A 12,649-nucleotide genomic window follows, 5' to 3' on the forward strand; every position below is an offset into this window, starting at 1 on the left:
GAACTAACAAGTACACACCTGCTTCTGTTTGAAATATAGGGAACACATAACATGTTGGAAGCAACAAGCTTGTAATTGACAATAATGGAAATGATAATTGGTTAGTGCATTTGGGCTGATTTAAATGATTACACAATTTAAACAGAGGTGGATAAAGAATGCGAACTGGAGTTGTTTAGTTTCTTTTAAAATTATTACTTTGTCCATGAGTAGAATGACAGTAGATCATTCCACTTAGTGCACAAATCGTTATTCTTTATTCTGTATTTACAATTCTGAGATAAAGCACTTATGATAAACTCATTACTAGAGTTACTTTCTATCATAGTAGTTGCAATTTTCTAATTTGAAATTACAAATTTAATGGACCTGCACTGGCTGCAGTTTAATGTCCGAGGATCATTCACTGAAACTGTATAATATGAGATCTGCACTACCTAGTATTTGTCTTTTTTTGGAAATTCTATTTTGTCCATATCTCATGGATGAATTGTATAATATTAACTTGGTATATAAAGCAATTGCTAACTGTCCAATAACGCAGAAACCGAAACCCAACAATCACCAAGGCAGTGTGAAATTACAAAGTAGTGATGACTGGAATGCACTCTTTAAAAAAACCCATCATGTTCTTCCCTGGAAGAAATCTTTCTTATCGAACTGTACAGCACTGGAACAGGCCCTTCAGCCCACAACGTTCTGCCAAATCGATTGTTAGTAATTAAATGGCTAACTGAACGAATCTCTTCTGACTACACAATGTCCATATCCTTCCGTTTTCCTCACATTTGTGTGTCTATCTAAATGTCTCTTAAGAATAGAACATAGAACAGTACAGGACAGTCTCAGCTTGGTTTATATCTGTCCTGCGCCCAACATGTTGATGCAATTACAAAGAGGACATGACAGCAGTTGTACTTCATTGTGAGTTTGGAGAGAGTTGGAATGTTTCTGCAGATGTGCCATGGTACGTGTGCCATGTGCCATGTACCACTGTCTGGTACGGAGGGGCCACTGGATGGTATTGGAAAAGTGCTCAGAGAGTTGTGGACTCTATCAGTTCTATCAGAAGCACTGGCCTCAAAAGCATTCAGAACACCTTTGGAGGGTGGTGCCTCAAGGGGATGCCCTCCACCATTAGGGACCCCTATCGCCCAGGACATGCCCACTTCTCAATGCTGCCACTGGGGAGGAGGTGTGGGAGCCTGGAGGTGTACACTCAGTGTTTCAGGAACAGCTTCTTTCCCGTCTCCATCAGATCTCTGAACCCATGTTCACTACCTCACAATGTTTATCTTTTTTCTTTGCACACTTTTTGCATTACATAATTAGTTTAATTTTATATATAGTTTGATTGTAATTTATAGTTTTTAGAATTATTATGTATGGCAATATACTGCTGCTGCAAAACAACAAATTTCACAGCAGTGATATTAAACCAGATTCTCATTCTGATTCAGATTTGACAACCCAGAATTGTGGATCTCTGAAGTGCTGTGGTCCGTCAACCGTGGCGAGAATGTATGTTAGTGCAATCTGTAAGCTGTGATCTGTCATTTTCCTCACTCTGCTAATATCGACAAGGACTTCCAACTTCTTTCCATGAGAAGAGAGGAGAATGCTGGGAAATAAGGTGCCAACCTGGTGAAGATGGTGAAATAGAAAAAGCAGCATGCAGTACCTAGAGATAAGTGATCTCACAATGATTGAATCAGATCAAAACTCTGTTGTTTTGTTACTTAAGACCATAAGACCATAAAAGCACAGGGGCACAAATATGTATATCAAATCTGATCCACCGTTCAAGCTGATTTTTTAAAACTCCATTCTCCCGTTTTCTCCCCAAAACCATTAACTGTCTTACCAATAAAGAATCTATCAATATCCACTTTCACTTTATCCAATGACTTAATTCAAACTCCACAAGATTCACCACACTGTGTCTGAAGAAATTTGTTAGTTCTAAAGCAATGACTCTTTATTCCGAGTCTTCTTGGATCCTCAATTCTCGTATTAATAGATAATCCTCTCCATTTCCACTCCATCCAGCATTTCAATATTTGGTAGGTTTCAATGAGATCTTCCCTCATTCTCCTGAACTCCATCGATGAGAGACCCAGAGACATCAAATACTCCTCATAAGCCTTTTATTTCAGGGATCATTCTTGGGAACCTCATCTGGACAATCTCCAGGCCCAGCACATTTCGCCTTAGCTACAGGGCCTAGAATTGCTCACAATATTGCAAATATGAATGCTGATGGAAAATTAAACTAAATGGGTGGAAACTCATCGAACACACCCATCTTTAATGACAGTGGGGCCTGACATGGGACTGTAAAGACAAGGCTGGAACATCTGTAGAAGGAAATGCCACATGGATGATCCATCTCAGCTTCCTCCTTCAATCCTTAACACTACAGAAGCATTCCTCCAGCAATTCCATTCACTCCACCTAATACCAAGGAATGGCTGTAAGCACTTGATTCAGCAAAGGGACTAGACCAGACCGTACCTCAGCTGTAACCTGCTACTCTAGCTCAGAACGGTTAAAAACTGGCGTCTTCTTGTTCAATGTGAAAAACAGCCTGGTGTGTCTCATTCATTTTGCAGGATAAATTTTGTCTGGATAACTACTGTGCTGACTACTCTCAATCATCATTAAATTGACAGTAGGTATCATCAATTCTGCTACCAAGGACTTCTTATTCACCAGGGTTCCATCAGGGTCACTCAGCTCCAGACTTCAACACAATCTTTATTTCAATATGTAAGAAGGAGATGAATTCCAAAGAAGAGGTGAGAATGATTGATCAAGAACTCAAAGCAGGATTTTAAAGAACGTGGCCTCAAGGCATTGTGGTAAATCTGAAGTCGATGAGTGAAAAAAGAGCTCTAATGATTAGAGTATTACTTCACACAAACAATATTGGCTGTGGTTGTTGGAGGTTAATCATCTTAGTCCCAGCACATCACTGCAGGAGCTTATCACAATATCCTAAGTGCAAAGATCCTTAGCTACTTCATCGATTTGGTCACGGCTAGAACTAACTTCTGCCTGAACGAGGGTCTGGACCCATTGCAATTTGTTTACTGTCACAACAGGTTTAGAGCAGATGCAATTTTACCGGGTCCCCACTTGGCTTTGGACCACCTGGACAACAGCAAATTAATCATATGTCAGGTTGCTGTTGTCAATTACAGCTCATCATTCAACACCATCATCCCCTCAGTTTTCGTCAACAATTCACTCATTGGTGTGGCAGTATGAGGTTCAAAAAGAGCTCAGGGACTTTTGGAATTTGTTGGTGGGCTGCAGTCATCGTGAGCACTCATTTGTTGGCAATGCCGTGCGAGGTTTAAAAAGCGCTCGGGGCTTTTCTGGACTTTTCAGTGGGCTGCATCACAACAGTCTCTTAGGCACTTGGCAAGGGCCAACAAAAAGAAGAGGTGGAAGCTGAAAGGCTGCCGTTGGAGTGGGCTGGTGTCAGAGTGTCGGGCTTTGGCTCAACAGGCTTCAACGAAAGCAGGCATAGGCTAGAACTTAAGCTTGAGAAGTTAGAGTTATAACATGTGGAGGCAGGATGATGGTTAAGGCAATGGAATGCTCCTCTTGTAAGATGTGGGTTTGCAGGGTAGCCAATAGCTTCCCTGTTGTCTAGATCAGTGGGAAGTGCATCCAACTTCAGGTCCTGACTGACAAGGTCAAGGAACTGCAGCTGGAGCTGGATGTACCCAGGACCATCCAGGAGGCTGAAAGCCTCATGGGTGAAACGTCTACTGAGGTGGTCAGACCCAGATAGTAGAACCACAGAACCAAAGAACATTACAGCACAGAAACAGGCCTTTTGGCCCTTCTTGGCTGTGCTGAACCATTTTTCTGCCTGGTCCCACTGACCTGCACCTGGACCATATCCCTCCAAACCCCTCTCATCCATATATAGCTGTCCAAGTTTTTCTTAAATGTCAAAAGTGAGCCCGCATTCACCACTTCATCTGGCAGCTCATTCCACACTCCCACCACTCTCTGCATGAAGAAGCCCCCCCAATGTTCCCTTTAAACTTTTCCCCCCTCACCCTTAACCCATGACCTCTATTTTTTCTCCCCTAGCCTCAGTGGAAAAAGCCTGCTTGCATTCACTCTATCTATACCCATCATAATTTTATACACCCCTATCAAATCTCCCCTCATTCTCCTACACTCCAGGGAATAAAGTCCTAACCTATTCTACCTTTCTCTGTAACTCAGTTTCTCAACTCCTGGCAACATCCTTGTAAAGCTTCTCTGCACTCTTTCAACCTTATTAACATCCTTCCTGTAATTAGGCGATCAAAGCTGCACACAATACTGCAGATTCGGTCTCACCAATGTCTTATGCAGCCTCACTATTACATTCTAACTTTTATATTCAATACTTTCATTTATAAAGGCCACTGTACCAAGAGCTCTTTTTGTGACCCTATCTACTTGTGACACCACTTTTAGGGAATTATGTATCTGTACCCCCAGATCCCTCTGTTCTACTGCACTCCTCAGTGTCCTACCATTTACCTTGTTTGTTCTACCTTAGTTTGACCTTCCAAAGTGCAATTCCTCACACTTGTCTGTATTAAACTCCATCTGCCATTTTTCAGCCCATTCCTTCAGCTGGTCTAAATCCCTCTGCAAGCTTTGAAAACCTTCCTCACTGTCCACTACACCTCCAATCTTTGTATCATCAGCAAATTTGCTGATCCAATTTGCCACATTATCATCCAGATCATTGATATAGATGACAAATAACAATGGACCCAGCACTGATCCCTGTGGCACACCACTAGTCACAGGCCTCCACTCAGAGTAACAATCCTCCACGACCACTCTCTGGCTTCTCCCATTGAGCCAATATCTAATCCAACTTACTACCTCACCATGTATACCTAACGACTGAATCTTGCTAACTAAACTCCCATGTGGGGCCTTGACAAAGGCCTTACTGAACATGTAGATAACATCCACTGCCTTCCCTTCATCCACTTTCCTGGTAACTTCCTTGAAAAACTCTAATAGATTGGTTAAACATGACCTGCCATGCACAAAGCCATGCTGACTTTTTCTAATAAGTCACTGCCTATCCAAATACTTGTAGATCCTATCTCTTAGTATTCCTTCCAATAATTTACCTACTACTGATGTCAAACTTACCGGCCTGTAATTTCCCGGCTTACTTTTTGAGCCTTTTTTAAACAATGGAACTTGTTAACATAGTAGATGAGTGATCACCAGAAGTCAGGGGAGTAAGCAGTCAGTGCAGGGTTCCCCTGTGGCCATTCCCTTTAGCAACAAATATACCCCTTTGGAGGGGGTGACCTATCAGGGCACAGCAGCAACAGCCAGGCCAGTGGCAATGTAGTCAGTCCTGAGGCTCTGCAGGGAAAGGTGACATCAGACAGAGCGATAGTGATAGGAGATTGGATAGATAGGGGGACAGACGGAAGATGCTGTGGATTTTGAAAGAAACACCAAGATTGTATGTTGCCTCCCTGGTGCCAGGGTCCAAGGTGTCTCAGAGCGACTGCAGAAGATTTTCCAGAGGGAGGGTGAGCAGCCAGAGGTTGTGGTGCATACTGGCACCAATCACATTGGTAGAAAGAGAGAAGTAGCCTGTCACAGTGAGTGACATGAGTATAAAGAGTTAGGAAAAGGGAAAGAGTGTTGGACCTCCAAGGTAGTAACCTCTGGATGACTCCCAGTGCCACATGCTAGTCAGGAGAGGAATAGGATGATAGTACATATGAATGAGTGGCTGAGGAACTGGTGCAGGAGGCAGGGTTTCAGGTTCTTGGATAATTGGAACCTTTTCTGGCACAAAGGTGAGTTGAACAAGAGGGATGGGTTGCATCTAAACTGGAGGGGAATCAATATCCTGTCTAAGAGGTATGCTAGTGCTAATCAGTATGGTTTAAACTACTTGTAGTTTGGCAGGGGGATTGGAACCACAGCACTGGGTCAATAAGAGGAGGGATAGACAGGAAGTTAGTTGTCAGGTCTAGTAAAGGCAGGCAGGAGCAAAGTAATAGAAGTGATGGGATAGTTTGAAGTGTGTGTATTTTAATGCTAGAAGCATTATGGGTAAAGATGATGAATTTAGAGCATCGATCAGTACATAGAACTATGAAGTTGTGGCCATTACACAGCCTTGATTGAGAGAGGAACTGGAATGGGTTCTTAATATTCCAGGGTTTCAGTATTTTAGAAATGATAGAGAGGAGGTAAAAGAGGTGGGGGAATTGCACTACTAAACAGGGACAACATCACAGCTGCACTCAGAGGGGTATAATGGAGGGCTCATCCACTGAGTCAGGATGGGTAAAACTCAAAAGTAGCAAGGGTGCAATCACTCTGATGGGATTGTACTACAGACCCCTCCCGCCGCCCCCCAATAGCCACCAGGACAATGAGGAATTTATATGCAAGCAGATTAAGGAAAGGTGTAAAAACAATTGGGTTGGTATCATGGGGACCACAACACTCCAGTATAAGCTGGGACAAGAGGTTTAGATGTGGCAGAATTTATTAGATGTCCAGGTGGGTTTCTGTAGATAGTTCAACAAGAGGAGTGACTGTATAGGACTTGGTTTTGTGGATGAGCCTGGCCAGGTGACCAACCTTTCAGCGGGTGAACAATTAGGGAACAGTGATCACAGTTATAGGTAGGAAAAGTATGAACCTTGCAGGAGAGCATTAAATTGGAGCAGGGCAAATTAGAAGAGCATGAGGCAGGAGCTAGAGAGAGTTAACTGGGAACAGCTGTTTTTTGGCAAGTCCATATCTTTCATGTGGAAGGTGTTTAAAGGCCAACTGCACAGAGTACAGGGCAGGCACATTCCAGCCAGAAAGAAGGACAAGGACAATAAGGTCAGAGAACCTTGGATGCTGACAGGGGTTATGAATTTAGTCAAGGAGTAAAAGGAAAAGTATGTAAAGCTTAGGAAGCTAGAATCAAACAGAGCCCTTGAGGGTTATAAAGAAGCCAGAAAAGAACTCTAGGCAGAAAATTTGGAACTCTAGGAGGGGCCATAGTAAGTTCCTGGCAAGTAGGAATAAAGAAATCCCAAGGCATTCTATACATACATCAAGAGCAAGAGGATAACTAGGGAAAGGGTAGGATCAATCAAGGGTAAAGGAGGGAACATTTGCTTGGATGTGGAGGACTTGGGTGAGGTCCTTAATGAGCTCTCTACATTATTACTTACCAAGGTTAGGAGGATAGGGAGATCAGTGCTTAGCATATTGCTATGCTAAGGTATTTTGAGGTAAAGGAGGAGATAGTGTTGGTCTCTGGTCACTGCATTACAGGAAGAACGATGAGGCTTTACAGAGGGTACAGAAGCAGTTTACCAGGACGTTACCTGGATTAGAGGACTTGTGCCACAAGAAGAGGTTGGACAAACTTGGGTTGTTTTTCAGGAAAAGAGGAGCTGAGGGGAGTCCTCAGAGAGGTTTATAGAATATGACAGGCATAGATGGAGTAGATAGATAATACCTTTTTCCAAGGATTGAAATGTCTAATACCACAGGGCATGTATTTAAGGTGAGAGGGGGTATCTTCATAGGAGATGTGACGGACAAGGTGTATTTACAGAGCGTGATGGGTGCCTAGAATACACTGCCAAGGATGATGGTAGAGGCAGAAACATTTGAGACTTTCAGGGGACATTTAGATAAACACATGAATTTGAGAAATATGGAAGGATATGTATATTGTGTAGGCCGAAGAGATTAGTTTAATTAGCCACTTGATTACAAATTTAATTGGTTCGGCATAACATTGTGCTTGTTCCTGTGCTGTACTGTTCTAAGTTGTGAACTTCAGAACCCGAGTCTCTGCGTCTCCTTCTGCAAGAAGAGGTAGTCAGGAGAACACACAGCAGTCCTCACTGAGAGGCGAGTGATTGAAAGGGTGAGCAGCTTCAAGTTCCTGGGTGTCAACATCACAGAGGATTTATACTGGACCTGAATGCAGTCATGAAGAAGGCACGCCGGAGGCTATACTTCATTAGGAGCTGGAGGAGATTTGGATTGTCATCAAAGACTCGAGCAAATATCTACAGAGGTACAGTAAAGAGCATTTTTCACTGGTTTCATCACCACCTGGTATTGAGACTCCACGGGACTGAAAGATGCTGCAGATATGATCATGATGGAGTTGGCTGCAGAAAGCTGTAGACTTGATCATTTCCATCGTGGGCACAACCCTGAGGATATTTTCAAAAGGCGATCCCTCAAGAAGGTGACATCCATCATTAAGGACCCTCCCCATCTGGAATATCCACTCTTCTCATTACTACCATCAGTGAGGAGGTACAGGAGCCTAAAGACCCACATTCAATGCTTTAGGATAGCTTCTTCACTCTGCCTTCAGATTTCTGCATGGTCCATGAGCATGACCTCACTATTACTCTTTTACAATATTGATTTTTACTGGACAGCCACAGAGGCTGCTGAGTGAGCCTGCAGTTGCTTATGGATCATGAAGTGTGACCTCTGGACGAATGCTGCTGGGACACAAGCCAGGGCCCTGATTGGCCCTGGCTTGGTTGTCTTGGCAAGAGAGTTTGATGTTGAATGACTCAAAACAGCCAGTGACCCCAGGTTAATCTCCGATGATGTATCTCAGCACATCTTAGAACGTATTGCAGCATCACAGTTTGGAACTTCTGCAGCTTTTTTAATATCTTGCACTGCACTGCTGCTGCCACAAAACAACAAACCGAACAACATGTACGAGTGATAATAAACTTGATTCTGGTCAATGATTTTCCTTCCATCATGAGGCAAACTGTTTGAGGGTGACTGAACTGTGCTCAATTTTATTTGACAAAATCCAGACACGTGTTGGTAAGTAGCGATTTGTAGTGCCAAACTGCTTCTCAATGCTACCTCCAATGAAGGGTTGAATTATCTGTTGAATGCCTGTTATCAACAACCTGACGGTTGCCGTGACCATAAGCTCAACTGGATGAACCACAGAGACATTGTGTCTACAAGAGCAGGTACAGGCTCTGTATATATGTCTCATCTGCCAACACCCCAAAACCTTTCCACCATCTACAAGGAGTGCGACAGAATGTTCTCTACTTGACTGATTGAGGACAACTCCAACAATATTCCAGAAGCTCGTTGCCATCTAGGACAAAGCAATCCACTTCGCTGATTTTGCATTCACCACCCTAAACTCCACAAGTGATGAACGACTGCAGTTACAACGTGCACAGAAATTATTTGCCTACACCATTGTGACAGTACCTCCCAAACTAATAACCTCTACCACTGAGAAGGATAAAAGCTTCAGATGCACGGGACGCCACTGCTTGCGGACTCCTTTCCAAGGTGCACACCAGCCTGACTTGGAAATAAATTCTTGTTACTTTATTGTCACTGGGTTAAAGTCATAGCACTTCCTACCCAACGAGTACAGTCAGCAGGACTGCAGCAATTTAAGAAGACTGTTCAATAATTAGCACAGTCAATAAATGTCAGCCTTGCCAGTAATGCCCAAAACCAGAAAAATAAATAAATGAGCATAAACATAACTTTAGGATTGGCTGTCTATTTATACTAATTGGAACTGGTGTGCCCACAGATGTCTTAAGAGGATGTTGCTTTTCTGTCTTTACAATATTCTATGGCTTTCACTTGTAGATTGTTACCTTAGTATTGTCCCACTGCTGGGTTTTCACCTGAGTGTTCAGAAGCTCGTAGGAAGGTTCCATTGAAGAAGTTTCTGTTCTTGGATATCCTGGGATCACATTGTGCAACTGGAATCCAAATGTCAGCAGCCAACTGTTCACATCTGTTACATACAGAGTAACAAAATCTCACATAAGCTCTGACTGTAATTGTATTTATGTACACACACCTGCCAACTATTCACCTTATTACAGGTTTACCACTGAAAACTTGACAGTCATTAGTACCTTTCTTTAAAGATGTGGTAATGCATTTAGAATATTGTACATTGTTCTATGCATGGTATGTTAATTAGCATTTAACAGTTGTTTCAAATTTGGCGGGAAGTTATACTCTGTAAAATTACTTTTAGAAACAGGTTGTATTTCTTGTACGTACAAGGAAAGCAGATGTCTTAACTGGTTTTACATCAAGGTTGAAAAAAAAGATTATCAAGGAGACAACAAGGAAAAAGACACATTTCCTTGTTCCTTCAAGGCTGAAGTCCAAAAGTAGAGTTGGAGTGAACAGTGAGGAACTGATTCATGCAAGCAAGAAGATGGCTGAAATGCTCAGGGAGAAGCAGAAAGACAGAAAATGAACAGCTAGGCAAACAGCACCACCCTCCACCCCATCACTACAGAGGAAGAAATTGAACTCAAGGAATTAAAAGGGAAAGGACTGCATGAGGATGTAAAAAAAAGAGCAAATGTTTTCAAAACATCAGCTGAAAAAGTTCTTTTTCCATCTGCTGATGACTTCTGGCTGGAACAGTTGCCTGATCTGCTGGTGCGATTTATGAGATGGAATTAAAGTAACTCGGATTTCATTTCTAGGTCAGTGGTTGAGATTAAAACTAAGATCACTACTCATGTGTATTATATTTAAAACTGGGTTCCCAAAATATTTTTAAAAAGTTGTAGCCCAGCACAATATTTAAATCCGTTACATTTTGATGGGACTAAATGCAACTAGCATGAGTTCAGAAGTTTAAACTTGTACTATGGTTGTTAGTGATTTGCAGCAGAACTATTTTTCATATAACAGCTGATTGAAGTTTAATTTAAGGAGCACTGTCGTAGTAGTAATCATAATTCTATTATTTTAAGGTAGTTATGGATAAGAAGTTAAATTGAGGTAAGGCTAATTACAATGATATTGGGTAGGAACTGGAGAAAGTAGATTTGGAGCAGCAGTTTTAGGGGTAAATGCACCTGTGACATGTAAGAATCTTCTAAAGGTTTGAATTCAGACCAGCGTGATCCTTTAAGGATGGAAAGTCATGTTGACAAGGTTCAGAAACCTTGAATAACAAGGGATATTGTAAGTTTAGTCTAAAAGAAGGTAGAATATGTAAGGTCTAGGAAGCTGAAATTACACAAGGCCCTTGAGGAAGATAAAATAAGCAGGAAATAACTTAAAACAAGGGATTAGGAAGGCTAAGAGGCTATGAAATGTCCTTGATAGATAAGATTAAAGAGAATCCCAAGGTATTTTATAGGTATGTTAATAGCAAGAGAATAGCTAGAGAAAAGGAACTAGGAAAAAACTGATGCCAGAATAAGTCGGTGAGGTCCTTAATACTTTTGCACTGATATTCACCAATGTAAAGGACATGGTTGTAGGTGAGATTAGGGAGAGGTATGTTGATCTTTGAGGACATGTTATGCAGATATAAGAAGGGGGAGATGCCAGGTGTCTTGAAAAACATTATGGTGGTTAAGTGTCCAGTACTTGATGGAATCATATACTCTGGATGGAAAAGTAGGTTGCTTCATTATTAAGTCTGCAGATGATGCAAAGATTACTGGAGTTGTGAAAAGTGAGGAAGGTGGAGAGATGACAGGACCCTTAGGAGCACTGATGTACAAAAAGGATCTTGGGGTGAAAGTTTCTTGCTCCCTGAAAGTGGCAAAAAAGAACACAGTTGGCATGTTTGCATTCACTGGCTGGAGCATTGAATATCACCGTTGTCAAGTTAGGTTGCAGTGATTTTGGTTAGACCATATTTGGAGTATTATATGCAGGTTTAGCTAACGCACTGGTGGAAGAATGTGAAGGGTCTGGAGAGGCTGCAGAAATGCTCACCAGGATGTTGCCTGAATTGGTGGATTCTTCTTAAAAGGATACATTGGATAAATTTGGATTGTTTCCTCTGGGACCATTAGAGGCTGAGGGATGACCTGATAGAAGTATATAAAATTATGAGGGGCAGACTCCTTCTTCAAGGTTGGAGATGTTAAATAGTAGAAGGTATAGGTTTCCACTGAGAGGGAAGAAGTTTAAAGGAGATGTGCAAAGCTTTATTTTTTACCCAGAGAGTACTAAGTGCCTGGAGATACTGTCAGGGGAAGGGATGAAGGCAGATACAATAGCCACATTTAAGAGGGTACAGACCATGAGCAGGCAGGTGGGACTCATTTGTTTGGCAGCATGGTAGATGTAAACATGGTGGACTATAGGGCTTATCCCTATGCTGTACAGTTATAAGGTCTATGATTGGCCGGCACAGTAGCGTTGCTTTACAGAGCCAATGATCACCAATCTGTGTTTGACTCCTGACAATGCCCCATAAGGAATTTGTACATTTTCCCCATGACCACACGGGTTACCTCAGGGTGGTTCGATTTCCCCCCACGTTCCAAAGAGGTATGGTTGGGTTCAGGTTGCTGAGTTATGGGCGTGCTATGTTGGTGGTGGAAGTGCGGCAACATTTGCGGGCTGCCCCAGCACAATCCTTGGACTATGTTGGTCATGGACGCAGAACGATGCGTTTCACTGTATATTTTGATTTTCAGTGTATATGCGACAAATAATGCTAATCGTTAATCTTTAATTTTTAATCTATGACAATTCTAATGGCCCACTGGCCTATAATTACTTCAGTGAACCCGAAGTACAAAATACAAGACCATTTTAAGCATATTTTCAATGCAAA

General features: G+C 42.1%; 1 protein-coding gene across 1 annotated transcript in view; it reads right to left on the minus strand.

Moving 5' to 3' along the window:
• tenm4 (teneurin transmembrane protein 4) overlaps positions 1–12,649 on the minus strand; it is a 1,643,409-nt gene that overhangs the window by 18,735 nt on the left and 1,612,025 nt on the right. Inside the window, exon 33 of the mRNA XM_059964502.1 lies at positions 9,693–9,835. Coding sequence (XP_059820485.1) covers positions 9,693–9,835 — 143 coding nt within the window. The remainder of the gene's footprint in view (positions 1–9,692; positions 9,836–12,649) is intronic.

The sequence above is a fragment of the Hypanus sabinus genome, chromosome 3, assembly GCF_030144855.1.
Source record: "Hypanus sabinus isolate sHypSab1 chromosome 3, sHypSab1.hap1, whole genome shotgun sequence".
Taxonomy (NCBI): Eukaryota; Metazoa; Chordata; class Chondrichthyes; order Myliobatiformes; family Dasyatidae; genus Hypanus; species Hypanus sabinus.